Source organism: Protopterus annectens, chromosome 1.part1 (assembly GCF_019279795.1).
Source record: "Protopterus annectens isolate FY-2018-M chromosome 1.part1, PAN1.0, whole genome shotgun sequence".
In the NCBI taxonomy this organism is placed as follows: Eukaryota; Metazoa; Chordata; order Ceratodontiformes; family Protopteridae; genus Protopterus; species Protopterus annectens.
Window position 1 is genome coordinate 1095092991 of NC_056726.1, and position 15513 is coordinate 1095108503.

General features: G+C 39.7%; 1 protein-coding gene across 1 annotated transcript in view; it reads left to right on the forward strand.

The window, feature by feature from the left end:
* Positions 1 to 6814: 6814 nt before the first annotated feature.
* LOC122815442 (acetylserotonin O-methyltransferase-like) overlaps positions 6815 to 15513 on the forward strand; it is a 951227-nt gene continuing 942528 nt past the window's right edge. Inside the window, exon 1 of the mRNA XM_044087939.1 lies at positions 6815 to 6905. Coding sequence (XP_043943874.1) covers positions 6815 to 6905 — 91 coding nt within the window. The remainder of the gene's footprint in view (positions 6906 to 15513) is intronic.

The following is a 15513-nucleotide window of genomic DNA, read 5'->3' on the forward strand; positions in this document are numbered from 1 at the left end:
GAGATTGGGATTTCTTTAAGTGGAGCATGTCCAACAACTCTATGTTTGACATAGCTTTGTATGTTAGGCAGACATCACCTCTGAATAGGCGATATGCGACGGAGTAAAGCTGGAGTTTTTTGAGACGGTCTGCATAGGGCATCTGTTTGAGGCCGGTAATCCTCTTTGTGAGGTATTTATGTGGCCTTTCCAGTTGTTGCAGATGTCTTGTGAGGTACATACCAAAAGGGGCAATGTACTCTATAATGGGTCTAATGAGTGATGAGTAGAGGGGAACAATGACTTCTTTTTTTCTAGATGAGGAACCTTTTGTGATGAGGTGTGCCATGTAGAAGGATTTCCTGACTACTATGGCCATGTGATTATCAAAGGAGAGGCTACTGTTCACCTGTGTCCCAAGGTCTCTTATCAAACTTTTGGTGTTAATTATACTACCACCTATGTTGTAGTTCATGGGTATAGAGTTTTTACCAAAGGGGATGACAATGCACTTTTTGGCATTGAGCTTGAGGCCATGGCTTTGACACCAGGCATCTGTCTCAGTGAGGCCCTTTTGTAGGATGCCCACATCGTTAGGAGTTTAGATTATGGCTCCTAGTTTGTGGTCATCTGCGAACTTTGTTAGCCAAAGACCTTCTGTGTTAGCCTGTACTTCAGAAAAGTAGATACCAAACAGGAGAAGAGCCAAGACTGAACCCTGTGGTCCTCCACTTGTCACTGGTCTGAAGTCAGATTTAGAGTCTGTTACTTTCACAATGTGGGTTCTGTCAGTGAGCCAGTTGGCAACCCATCTTGTGACATAGGGATTTATACCAAGTTTATAGGTTCATAGATTCATAGGTTCATAGATTAGTACTAAGCTAACTGCTCTTGTAAGCCATTTTAAGCCTAGCCAATTATCCCTTGTGAGACTCAAACCCTGCACCATGTGTTTGTAAGACAAACACCTTAACCATTAGGCCACCCTCCCATTTTGTTTCTTTTTTTTTTTGTTTTTAGTTTCAAAATTCTTTATTTTTTGACAGCCTAATCATTAAAAGGCCGCAGCATAGATCTCATCTTCTCAGAATCTCCTGTCCTTGCTGAAAAAAAGATGCCTCTGTACAGGGAAATATGGAAACAGCAAGTGTGTGGAATTGTTCAAACAAGATTGGATGTCCTTTGAAGATTAGCTGACAAACTGCTTCCATGAGTGAAAAAGCTTCTCATAGCGACGGTCCTTGATCTTACTATTAGTCATCATCCACAGTTGGCTTGATTGTAACACCTCGTCGTATCTGCCCCCAGCCAATTAATCGCCAGTGTTTTTCTACTCTACAACTCAGTGCAATTTTTTCTCCCACTTCTGTGCACACAGGGTTAGTAAGCACAATCTTTGCCAAGTCAGCCTTCACAGCACTTACTCTACCTCCAGTAGACAAAGAGCCTATATTCACCATTAGTACCTAATTCTTTGATAATTTTTGCACCTTTGCAGCCTTCTTGTCACCTTCTGTGTGGACACCTAGTGAGTTTATCTTTGGCCTAATAGTTAAGGTGTTTGCCTTACAAACACAAGGTGCAGGGTTTGTCTCTCCTCACAATATAATTGGCTCTTAGGGCAATGGTGGCTCGCAAGGGCTGTTAGCCTAGTACTAATCTATAATCTATAATCTAATTCCAGAGTGGGGGATGGTGTTAATAGCCTTGGCAAGATCTATATAGGCTGTGTGAACCACCTTACCCTTGTCTACGACTTTGCTGACTGCTTCAAAGAAGTCTATCAGGTTTAGGAGACATGATCTGCCTTTTACAAACCAAACTGGGTGGGGTCCAGAGTTTGGAGATTACCAATGTCTTTGTTTATAAGTTCCATGATAATACGTTCCATGGCTTTGCAGACCAGGCTTGTCAGGCTAATGGGGCTGTAGTTCCCGGGGTCCGTGGTGGCTCCCCCTTGTGGAATGGGATAACCATCGCTGTGCGCCATTCAGCAGGCACAAAGTGTGAGGTGAGGCTATTATTGAACATGGTACTTAGTTGGGGTGCCAGTTCATTCTGTAGTTCATGTAGAATGCAGCCTGGGATGTTGTCTGGTCCCATGGTCCCATGGATGCTGTGTTCTTGACTTTGGAGAGTGTGGTTTTTACCTGTGCAGCCATGATTACAGGAACTTTGCATTCTTCCGGTATAGAGATGTGCTCTTTAGGGGGTGAGGGGGGGGGGTAAAGTTAGCACTGAACCTGTCTGCCAGGATGTTGGCAATATCAGTTGGGTCTGTATATTTAGTGCCATTGTGCTGTAACTCAGAGCAGATTTGGGGTGTTGCCATTGAGATTCTTGACATAGCTATAGAATGCTTTCTGGTTGTCTTTAAAATCAGTGGCGATTTTGTTTTCGTAACTAGCTTTGGAGGATTTTATCAGGGATCGCAGCTTCTTACTGAGGCTGACCAAGGAGCTCCTCCACTCATGAGAATTTACTCTCTTTTGCAACAGTTTCTTCCTTCTCTTGTACAGTTTGTTTATGCCAGGGGACCACCAGATTGGCTTCCTTTTTTTGGAGGATAGCGTCTTGGTTCTGTTTGGGATAGGAGAAGCAAACTGACAAACTAAAATCTTTTAAAACAAAAAAGCGAGTAATAAAGATGGAGCGGTATAAACAACCAAATACTGTTTAATGAGCGCTTTCGGTAAAGGCAATGCTTCTCCTTCATCAGATACAAATCTATCAATTAACTAGCATTATATAGACAATCCATAAGCAACTTAATTATTTAATTAAAAATGTATTTCTTAAAGACAACTAACTTTCAAAAATGATCAGCAAAACACAAGTACGCTAACAGTAGCTAGCATACTAGAATCGGGCAGCCAAATGTGTAGGAAGCAAAACATTAAACCCACGATATTTCACAATTAAATTATGCTATTAAAATACATTCTCTGTGCAGTTCTAAATTAACCCTACTTAAGAAATATCATAAAACTTAAAAAAAACATTCATTTATAAGCTTATGTATACATAAGGGCATTATGGTTAAAATCACTTAGTAGTAAATACTTGCTCTACCCTTAACTGCTATGATGGAGATGTCAAACCTTTGAAACAGGGTAACACTTAAGGGATAATTAATTAAATAATCATAGGCAGCAAAGAAGAGCAAGGAATAAATAATATTAGTGGAAAACTAACTATCTTTTCAGGACTAAGTATTTAAGAATACATTTAACAGACACATGTTCATTTAGCCCAGGAGGTAGGTAGGCTGCAGTTCTAATTTGCCAGCCTAATTCTTCAATCTCTAATTTTAAATGCCATGGATCACCTCTCTGGTCAGCTAAAATCTGTTTTAATATTGCAAATTTAAAACTGTGGTCTGGAAATGCGATGATATGCCTTGCAAGGGCATTATTAGTGTCTTTCTTGCCTATAGCATACTGGTGTTCATAAATGCGCTGCTTTATTTTTCTTTCTGTTTTACCAATATAGAAAGCAACGCATTTTTGACAGCATGCAGAGTAAACCACACTTTTCGTTTCACAGGAATATCTGCTATAGATTTTATAGAGCTTATCCCTAATAATGACTTGGTTTCCAGTATCCAAATAGCTACAGTAATGGCAAGCACCACACTTAAACATCCCTGTAACTCTACTCGATACTGCTTTATTTTGATATTCGAGAAGTGTTTTGAGGTTAACCTCTCGCCTATAAGTTATTTTGGGTTTTTCTCCAAAAAGCTTCTGGAGACCCATGTCTTCTAAGATTAAGGCCCAATTCTTATTTAAAATTTCTGTTATAGATGAATAGTCTAAGCTAAAAGTACATAGAAAACTAGTATTAAATCTATGCACTTCCGTTCTACTTGTACTATTATTTTCACAACCAGTTTCATTACTGCTTTCAGAGATGTTGTTATCAAGAAGGGATTTAAAATACCCTACATATCTCTTAGTGGTAACTTTGCAGAAGATTTTATCCACCATAGATAGGGGATAACCTCTACTGACAAACATGGTTTTCAGGAGTTCGCATTCATCAATAAATTCACTTTCATCCGAAATCATCCTAGCTGCCCTCACCATCTGGCCCTTGACAACCGCTCTTTTTTGGTGGTAAGGGTGACAGCTAGTGAAATGGAGAAATTAATTTGAGTATGTTGGTTTCCTGTATATAGTACTTCTAAACCTACAATTACGCACATCTTTAAACAAATGAATATCGAAAAATTCAATACTATTCAATTGTAGATTGTACGTAAATTCAAAAAAGTCAGTAAAAGTGGAAATAGTGGTAATGAACTCCTTAACCAAATCAATAGGGCCTTTCCAGATTAAGAACATGTCATCTTGGTAATGAGTGTACCAAGCGACATTGTTCTGAAACATGTTATTTTTAAACAGGAAAGTCCGCTCCCAATATGCTATAATGCAATTGGCGAAGTTCCCACCACAGGGTGACCCCATTGCCACCCCTGTTTTTTGCAAGTACATTTGTCCATCGAAAAGCATGTAATTATTTGACAAAACAGTCTCCAAAAGGGTTTCAACCACATAAATAATATTGTCACTAACATGCCTCAACTCCATAAAGTCTCTAATCCATACCAGACCTATACTTTGGGGTATGACCATATAAAGGTCCGTAACATCTATTGTGAGGAACACATACTCTTGGTAGAAAGTAATTTTATTTAGTTGAGTTAGAAAGGTCCAAGAGTCTTTGCAAATTTGCGGCTCTTGCTCCACTAAGGGTCTTAGAATGCTATCTACATATTTTGCACAACCATAAGTAATCGAACCACGCCCATCAACAATCGGTCTAAAAGGGGGGGGGTCAATGATTTTCTTATGGATTTTAGGTGTATCAAAAAGAACAGGTGTTCTAGGGGCTGCCATGAGCAAATAATTATATAAATCAATATCAATAGTCCCATCAAGAAACAAATCTTCAAGGGTGGACCTAATTTTTCTATATGCTATATTTACTTCATTAGCACTAACTAATTCATAGGCTACATTATTAAGATGTTTTTTCATATTGGTTACATAATTATTGTAGTCCATGAAAACTAGCCCTCCCCCTTTATCAGGCTTCATAACTCTTATATTGCAATCCTGCAATAAGCTAATGAAGTCACGCTGTTCTCTATCTATATTAAGTGACCGATTACTATTTGTGACTTTATTGGAGCTCAAAGCTCTAAAATCAGTTTCACACATCTTCTCAAACACATGTAAATTCGGATGAAGAGGTGGATTACACAAACTTGAAACCCTAAGTTGGCTGGTAAGGGTAGAACTTGCTCCCATTAGGGCACTTAGATTCAATTTACGAACAGACAGTTTTAAGTCTATTATAATTTTAACAAGGTCCATGTTAGTATCAGGAACAAAGGTTAAGCCCTTGGAGAAAAAGTCAGTCATTCCTTGGGGTATATTCAACACAGTATAATTGTAAATGTGAAAGTCCCCTCCAAGATTTGAAATAATTTGGGGATTCCTCAGGGTTGATTGGGTTATCTCCTGTGCTGATTCCTTTTGTTCCGTATACATCCCTGATTCCTGTTCGTCCTGGACTTCGCAAACTGGTTGTTCTGGTTTGTGGAAAAACCCTGTTGGTGGCTTGTACTTGGCTGGTTGCCATTGATGCCCTCTTGTACATTTGGGGTATGAGAATTTTTATTGTTGCTTGTAACATTATTTGAACTTTTACTATTAATCCTCTCACTCCTTCGAAGAACAGATGCTTGTTGTATACTACATTTGAACCTTGCCTAAAAAAGGCACTATAGGGGCGACAAGAACCTTAGCCAGTATCTGGAATCCCAGGGGTGAGAGGTGCAGGCCATCTCTAGCAAAGCATCCTGGTCTGTCGACCATGTCATCCCAGGCTGACAGATACTGGATCCCTTTAGAATGGCACTAGAAGCTTAGCCAATTGTTGAAGTCAATCATTTGTCCTTGTACTGCAGCATCATTCTGGGTGATGGCAGAATGCTACTCAGGGCTAGGGTCATACCTGGACTACAAGATCGGAGAGCTCTTCTATGTCTCTTTTCATGTAGTCCAGGGAGGTACATCTCAGGTCGTTCACACCAACATGGACAATGACAGAGTCATATTTGTACTTGTTGTGGAGTGACCTGAGTGCGTGGGTTATGTGGCGGATCCTGGCACCCAACAGGCAGCTGACAGTAACCTTCTCCTTGTTTAGTCTGGTGAGTGGGACATCAGTGTGCCTGACTATAGAGTCACCTATGACTAGTGTGTTGGGTACATTGTTTTGCCTTATTGGCTGTGGTTAAGTGGCACACTGAGTCTGCCCACTATGTGTCATTTGGGTTATCAGCAGTCTCTGTAACAATGAACAAGTAAAACAAAACCAGCATCTTAAAATTGTATATCGCTGTTTTGACACTGCATTTTCTTCTGAATTTTTAGTTTCCTTGCATGCAGCAATTATGTTTTGAATAACTATTGTCACCAAACTGTACTGCTCCTCATAAAAGCAGTATTAATGCATCTGCACCCCTTACTCTAATATTATTATGTGAAACAGTTCATATCCTTCCGATATGACATTCTTACTGAGTCTTACAAAGTATTACTGAAGGCCTAAAAATGACAGTTTCTATCTCAATACTTTGTAAATGGAAATGACTTCACAAAGTATTGTGCTCCCCTTATTCTTGGCTTCTTAATTACCTGTGTTAAGTTCTGGATATCAACGACTGACACTCCTTACGTACAGACTTATCCAAACGTCAAAAGCAGCATGCCAAAAGAGGCGTGTAAATCCATTTTCCTGATATAAAAAGTCATAGAAACTGATGAGACTGCAGATGTTATCTACAAGTGTTTACTTGTTATTGCAGAATTCAAACAAGAAAACTGCAAGGCAGTCTCAGCTGAACAGCAGTGGTGAGTTTTTATTTGCCTACTATACTAATTTGTGAATTGTTTGCTTTGAAAGTCACTGTTCTGAAAATGTTGTAGAGATATTGTATGCTGTTTCTGACATAATGAGTTTGATGGTAGAGCATTTGAACTTGTAGCATTACTGAGGCACTTGAGTCCAAATTCTGATACTGACACAGGGTGAAACTGCATAAGGTACTGCATTCCTGGTATGTCTCAGCAATTCAAACACAAAGTTCTTTTTCACTATGTTCTGTCTACTTTTATTCAGACTAATAATATCTAAGCCATTTGAAAATGGTATGAGTCAGTAATATAAGCTATATTCATAATTACAGTCTCAAAATCAGTCATGTTGGGTTTACTCTTGAATGGGAACTCTTGAAATTATATACCATAGCCACCTTTAATATGTCTGTACCCTTTTTAAGAACTCTGTGGGATCATTTTATTTCTTTATCTTCCAGTTTACTTTACTCTCTTCCCAGAGAATGGAGAAATTTGGGATATAGACTGAATGTGCTTGCCCCATGTCTACGTACATGCCAATGTGTAGGCAGTCACTGGTCCGAAAGTATCATGTTTTGCTGATGAAGCACCTTTATGTTACTTGTCACTGACAGGCATTTTCTTGTAATACAATTGTTTTGAATGTAATGAATGGATATTTAAACAAATTTAGAAGAGCTGTGACTTTCCATTTACACTCTAAAGATGTACATATATACAGTTCTAATGTGCTGCTAGGTCTGTGTTAGGATAAAAAACTGCATACATCTTGTATTTTATAGATTAATTTGCTAAGGAGATAATTTTTGTGGTTTTATTTCCTACAACTAAAAAGATTCCAGTTAACCATTCAGGCATTTAGTTTGTGCATTTCTTATAGTAACAATGTTTGTGATGAACTATACGGAGCTGTATTTGGTTAAGGTAGCTCTGTGCACTACATATATCTATAAACCTTTAACAATTATAGTTAGACCTCTTGCATGGTCATGTTTAAGTATGGTATTACCACTTCACATTGTTTATACAGAATCATTGGTGTGTTCATCTTCTGAGGTATGGCTATCTGTACAATGCCTAATGCATTATTATAAAGCTTCTGTAGTGTTTATTTATATTCTTAAACCACCTTCTGGGTCCTCTTCATAAAGAGATTTCATGGCAACATAAGGCACTGTGTAACATAGACAAGAGTATATAAAGTCTAATCCAAAACGTTATCAGTCAGTGGTGTAAGACTAATCTCTCTCCATTGTGTACAGGTCAACCACACCCCCTATTCTAAGTGAAAATGGATCAGGCTTTCCTCCGTCTGCTTGTGAAGGAAAAACAGCACTGTCTGGCCCGACAGCACTACGCAATGTTAGAGAGTAACGCAGCAGGTTGCTGTATATAACATTCACCTGCCTTTTCTACAGACTTTGTCTGGCCCGACAGCACTACACAATGTTAGAGAATAACGCAGCAGGTTGCTTTATGTAACAATCACCTGCCTTTTCTACAGACTTTATGTCTGGCCCGACAGCACTACGCAATGTTAGAGAGTAACGCAGCAGGTTGCTGTATGTAACAATCACCTGCCTTTTCTACAGACTTTATGTCTGGCCTGACAGCACTATGCAGTGTTAGAGAGTACGGCAGCAGGTTACTACACAGAAACAATCACTTGCCTTTCTTACAGACACAATGTCTAACCTGACATCACTACGCAATATTAGAGAGTAACGCAGCAGGTTGCTGTATGTAACAATCACCTGCCTTTTCTACAGACTTTATGTCTAGCCTGGCAGCACTATGCAGTGTTAGAGAGTAACGCAGCAGGTTACTGTACAGTAACAATTACTTGCCTTTCTTACAGACGCTATGTCTAGCCTGACTTCACTACACAGTGTAAGAGAGCAAGGCAGTGGGTTTCTGTACAGTAACAATCACCTGCCTTTCCTACAGACACTATATCTAGCCTGCTAGCACTATGCAGTGTTAGACAGTAAAGCAGCAGGTTACTGTACAGTAACAATCACCTGCCTTTCTTACAGACACTATGTTTAGCATGACCGCACTACGCAGTGTTAGAGAGTAAGGCAGCAGGTTACTGTGCAGTAGCAATCACCTGCCTTTCTTACAGACACTATGTTTAGCATGACCGCACTACGCAGTGTTAGAGAGTAAGGCAGCAGGTTACTGTGCAGTAACAATCACCTGCCTTTCTTACAGATGCTATGTCCTGCGTGACAGCACTACACAGTGTTAGAGAGTAAGGCAGCAGGTTACTGTGCAGTAACAATCACCTGTCTTTCTTACAGACACTGTATCTAACCTAACAGCACCATGCTGTGCCAGAATTAAGAAGATACTTTTTACGGGTATTAAGTGCAGACCTAAAGATCTCATTGTCAGATAAGGCTGAGGGGGTACAGAAAGTGTCAGTACAAATGCACAACCCATGCTGATCAGAACCTATATAATGGCCAAGCAGACACATTAATACAGAGGATGTCATTTAAAAACAAGCAAAAAAATCTTTAAAAATGGTCTGCAGGTTACCACGAGTGGACAAAACTGAATGCACCAGGAATTGGAATCTCCAGAACGTAACAAAAAAAAACACTCTGCAAACATATATGTACACAACTCCACACTGGAAGAACTCATTAACAGTAATTCCGTATGGAGGAGCTCCAGTGTTCAGAAGATTGAATCATTGGTAACTGAAGCTCAAGAATTTAGTCTTCACCCACCTACATGTCACCCATTTTATAGCAACAAGTTAGGAAATATAGTAAAGATATGTTTAAGTATTTTTTCACAGAAGAAAAGGTGGATGAGAAGAATTATCTTCTTGAAGGGGTTATAAGCTCAGATACTAAAAAAGAATTTAATAACATGAGAAACAGACGTAATTATTATGAAGGGTAAAAATAAATAAACAAGCTGTTAATTAAATAAGCTCTGCTTATTACAAGTAGATGAGGAAATGGGCAGGGGACTTAAACCAAGCTGTCTTTCCCTGTAATTTGATTTATGTTTCTGTGCACTGAATTTCCCAGTGCATGCAAAAGAAATTCATAAACAGGAGATGAGAGGAACAGTGCATACTGGTACTAGTAAACAGTAAAGTACAAAACAACTGCTTGTACAGCTCAGGCATGGATTTCACTATTATATAAATACTGCATCATGCCTCTCAAATGTACCTCATTACGAGGAACATACCTCATTTGGGGTCTTAAAAATATCATGCTCCTCAAAGTTCCACATTGAAAGGGTCTGTCACAGATTCAGTGTTACGAATTTTTTAAGTGAAATCTATGGTAAATAGAAATGTATTGTATTAATTCATTAAAATATATTCTTTATAAGTAAAACCAGCATATTTTAACCACTCCACGACCTTCCCAGTTAAAATTGTTAATAAGCCATTTGTAAGTGTTCCACATTTTGCCCATTTGTTCCTCATTATGAGGGCTAGTGTTCCTCATTTCTGAGATGGAAGGTTGAGAGTTATGCTCCACATTGAAGGTAGCTCTCACTTGTCCATCTTCCATTTGTGTATCATTCATTAGAATCATGACTACTGTTGAATATTTTACATTCAGCCTGTCGTAGTTTCAAATAAAAATCCAAATTTTAAGAAACTTGTTCAGTGACCAAACTATACATAAAGTAGTGAATGTTTTGAGTTAGCAAAAAGTTTCTGAATTTTAAGAAATGCAAAAGTCTTCTTCTTCTTTCAGCTTTTCCAGGTTAGGGGTTGCCGCAGTGGATCAACTGTCTGCTCATGATTGGCAGTAGAGTTTTACAGTGTTGAGCTGTCAGCCCGGTGCCCAACCTTCCACAGAAGGCACACACACACACACACACACACACACGCACTCACACCTAGGGCCAATTTAGAATGTCCAATCCACCTGCAGCATGTCTTTGGGATGTGGGAGGAAACTGGAGCACCCGGAGGAAACCCACGCGACCACAGGGAGGACATACAGACTCCGCACAGAAGGCACCCCAGCTGAGAATTGAACCGGAGAACCTCTTGCTGTGAGGTGACAATGCTAACCACTGCACCACCGTGGCCAAAATGCAAAAGTACTGATGCCAAAAGGATTGTACTGCACAATATTTGGCGAATGGACATGACAAAACAATACCTTTGCTGATGGTTTTTTGAATAAAACTGTTCATAGATTTCTCAGTGAGGTTTCTGTGTAGTTTATAATGTCTCTGGAGTTGTTAAGCTGTCTTTTAAGTGTTTCATGTTATACAATTGTTTTCATTCATTTCTTCTTGATGTTCAGTTTATCTTTATCAGAATTCTTGAGGAACCAAAACATTCAATAAGATAAGCAGAAATCTATTGCTTGATTCCTTGATGAGATGAAAGTAGATCACATCAGACACAGACTCGCACACACACACACACACACACACACACACACACACACACACACACACACACACACACACACACACACACACACACACACACACACACACACACACACACACACACACACACACACACACACACACACAAATGTTTTTCTTTGCATTTGTTAAATGAGTCAGACTACTGATCTGTGTGGCACTTTTTCAGTCTTAGCCCACAAACACTTTCTTAGTAAATGACTTTCTGTCAGTCAGACACTAGACAAATGAAGGCTGATAATATCAAATACTATGCTACAGGAAGTAGCTTGTTTACAGCAGGTTCATAGGCTCTTTGTATATACTAAGCTAGAAAACACCCGAGCCGTTTATAAACCTAGCAATGCAACCCAACCTAATTGTGTCCCTGTGCATCATGGGCCTTTATTAAAGGGTATGTTAGGAAGTATATAAAGGTTATATGTTTGTGGGGGGGGTATATTAGTTTGGACACAGTTACTGCCTGCTTCTGTCTAAAAGAGACAGCGGGCCCAGACCCAGGGTGAATATGTGATTTCTCATCCACTAACCAAGGTTACACTTAAAAAAGGTTAGGGATAGAATCTGCTTCACATGGACGAGAAGCCTGTTCAAGAGCATGGGTACCTCAGAGACACACATATTTGTCTAACCTACAGCAGTTCAGATGGCTTAGTGATAGATTGCTGTGGCTATCATATGGAGGGTCCTGGGTTCAAGTCTTGCAAGGACTGACTATTTGAGGGATAGGTTCCTGACCCAGAGACTCCCCAGACTCTGGAATAGACTGCCCATACATGTCAAGCAGAGCTCGTCTTTGGCCCTCTTCAAAAGGAACCTTGATGATTGGATGGGAGAAAGGAAGTTCACCCCAGGGATCACATCAGTCACCCTGCTAGACAGGGGTCCAGGAAAGTAAATAGTGTGGGAAGAAATAGCCAGGGAATTGTTAAGGCTAGGCTTATATAAGCCCTAGGGCTGATAGCCTAGTACCAACCTATGAACATGTCCTATTTATGTCACAAGCAAAATTGAAATCCTTGGATCCAATTATTCTGATGCTGCTCATATTTCAGACATGCAAAAGGTCCATCAGAACTGAACTGAATGATGCCTTGTATGCCAGGTATAGCTCACCTTTTAGTAACCTGTAGGAGACCAAGTATCGACATAGGGCTTTAAGGTGATCTGCATAGGACAAAGTGTTTATACCCTAGATTCTCCTGGTGAGGAACCTTTGTGCGAGTTCCACATTTTGTATATCTCTGGTCAGGTACTTTCTAAAGGGGACATTATACTCAATTATGCGTATGATAATGGCTGAATAAAGTGGCAATATGACTTCTTGAACCTGGATGCCATACCCTCACATATAAATTGGGTGACACAGAATAATTTTCTTACTACCTTGACCACATGTTGGCAAAAGGCCAGATTACTGTCTACATATATTTCCAGAGCCCTGACTACTAGGTCGACTCTTAGGGGTGTCTTATCAATGGAGTAATTAGCCTGTATAACCATTTTACCAAAAGACACTATAATGCATTTCTTTGCATTGAATTTTAAGCCATGACTTTGGCACCGGTCACTTGTCTGTGTCAGACCTTTTTTCAAGATGTTTGTCTCATGGGAAGAACCTGTGACAGCTCTAAGTTTTCAGTCATCTGTAGACATTAGACTTCACCTCTAAGAAATAGATGCCACATAGAAATGGTCCCAGCACGGAGCCGTGAAGAATCCCACTGGTGATTGGCACGGAGCCGTGAAGAATCCCACTGGTGATTGGTCTCATAGTGGAGGAGATCTCACTACTCCTGACTTCCTGGGTCCTGTCTTTGAGCCAGCTGGCAATCCAGAGAGCTGAATTTGTCAGCCAGCAGATTCACTATGTCACTCTGCTTAGTGAAGATTGCACCATTAACTCCCAGTTTGGCACGCTACTGTGTGCCGCCTTTGATGTCAAAGGTCTGACATTCTCAAAAGGTGAAATTATATCTTGTCAGTAAGCACAGAATATTAAGGCTCTAAACTGTTAATGAGTTGTTTCCTGTAAGCAAGTACAGTGGGTTTGATTCCTTCCAACTACATTTGCCTTCTGTGAACTCTGAGCAAGTCTGCTTAACTATCTACTTGAAAATAATCTACTACCAGCAAACCAACATAGATTTAGACCCAGACATAGCACCACTACAGCTCTAATATCCTTCTGTGACTCTGTCAGTTGGGCTCACACTTCTGGGAAACTACTAACTCCCACCCTCTCCTTCTTAGAAAGCTATTTCCACCTCTACCCTTCAATGGTTCTCTAACTATGTCACAGACAGGCAACAAGCTACCAAATGGCAACATTCTTTATCTCCTTTCCTCACCACCAATACTGGTGTCCCCCAAGGATCCATCTTAGGGCCCATACTCTTCAGCATCTTCATCAATAACTTCCACTCTTCTCTCACTGAAGGCACATTCATCATTCCACTATCATTTGCACTGCCAACTCTCCACTCAGACTCCTTAAACTTACCCAGTCTGCCCTCAGCTCCACAGAAACATGGATGGCTAACAACCACCTTACCCTAAACCCCAGGAAAACTAAGTTTATGCTATACACCTCTAAGAGGACCCTCACTATAAACAAAGATTCTTTCTCTATTCTCTCCCATGATAATACTACCATTGAGGTTGTTACACACACTAAACTTCTAGGTGTCACCTTAGATGAACACTTACATTTAAAAAAGCTCACCAGAAACTAGGTATGCTTTACCATCACAAAACATTCCTCAACTACTCCTGAAAACTAGACCTTGCCTCCTCCTTCCTGTTAGCATCTCTTCTCTCTGGTGCTCCTGTCTTTACAAACATACAGGCTGGCCTTAAATCCTATCTAGACTCATGCTATAACAAAATTGCTAAGTTTGTCACTAATGGGTAAAACCTATCTCACCACTGTACCTCCCTTCGACTACTGAACTGGCTAGATCACCCTCATCATCTGACCAACATTCAGCTCAAAACTGCAAATAAACTAACATTCAATCCATCCACCTGCCATGCCCACTCCTCTCCTTTCGCACTCTACCACCCTACTAGACCTCACTGCTCTGAAAAGCAAACTGTTTTGCTAGTACAAAAACCTAACCTTCCTGCTGGTGACTTGCTCCACTCCTTTTCCACTGCCAAACTCTGGAACACACTTCCATGCTCACTTAGAGCCACTACTAATACTTCTATCTTCAAAACATCTTTGAGACATCTTTCTTCTCACTGGCTATGGTCATGTGCCAGCTCCTCACTTCCTATAACCTGACTTTTCCTCTTTCTATGACTCCCACCTTTCTTACCTTCTCCTACATAACTTTCTAAAAACCCGCATCTTTCCTGGACTGCCACCTATTTCTACACCTTCGCAAACTTATGCTGACAGATGTTAGATATATGCACATCCACTGTACCTTATTACTTGGTTACAAATTAAGTAATTGATTAAAATGTTGTTAGAACTTTGTATAATGTTTAAAATTGCATCTATTATTCTTATGTTTGTTAACTCAAATGTATGTATGTATGTATGTTATTTCATTGTGGAGCTTTTCTCCCCAGGCCTCCACTGAAAATGGGTACTTTTGGCCCAGTGGACCATCCCAGTAAACAAATGCAAATAAATAAACAAATAAATAGTTTAATTAGAGAGTGTTGAAAAGTTGTCCGTACAAAGGGACACTTGGGTCCAGGTAGTTTACCTGGTTAACAAATGTATTAAAAAAATAAATAAATAAAAGTGTAGTGTGAGCATGCAGTTTATAAAACAGGAAAAATATGAGTCAGACATGCTGCCAGTTTACTGATTGGTTGGCAAAGTGTCAGCACCCACCAGCTCAGGCACATAATGTAGCTCTTCTTCTCAAAAGTATACTAAATCCACCAAAAAAAAGCCACAAATGTTTTATATATATATATATATATATATATATATATATATATATATATATATATTATTATTATTATGACAGCTACTAGGTAGGGCAGGACCAGCTCGAATGTCACACTGATGGGGGAAGGGATGTGAATTTAACATGTGTACCAATAACACTTTGTTTTACAGCACAATAAACCACTCCCATGCCGGATAAAAAGTATATATATATTTAGAAAGCTTGTGAGGAAATTATTGTTTTACTTGGATCACTTGTCTGTG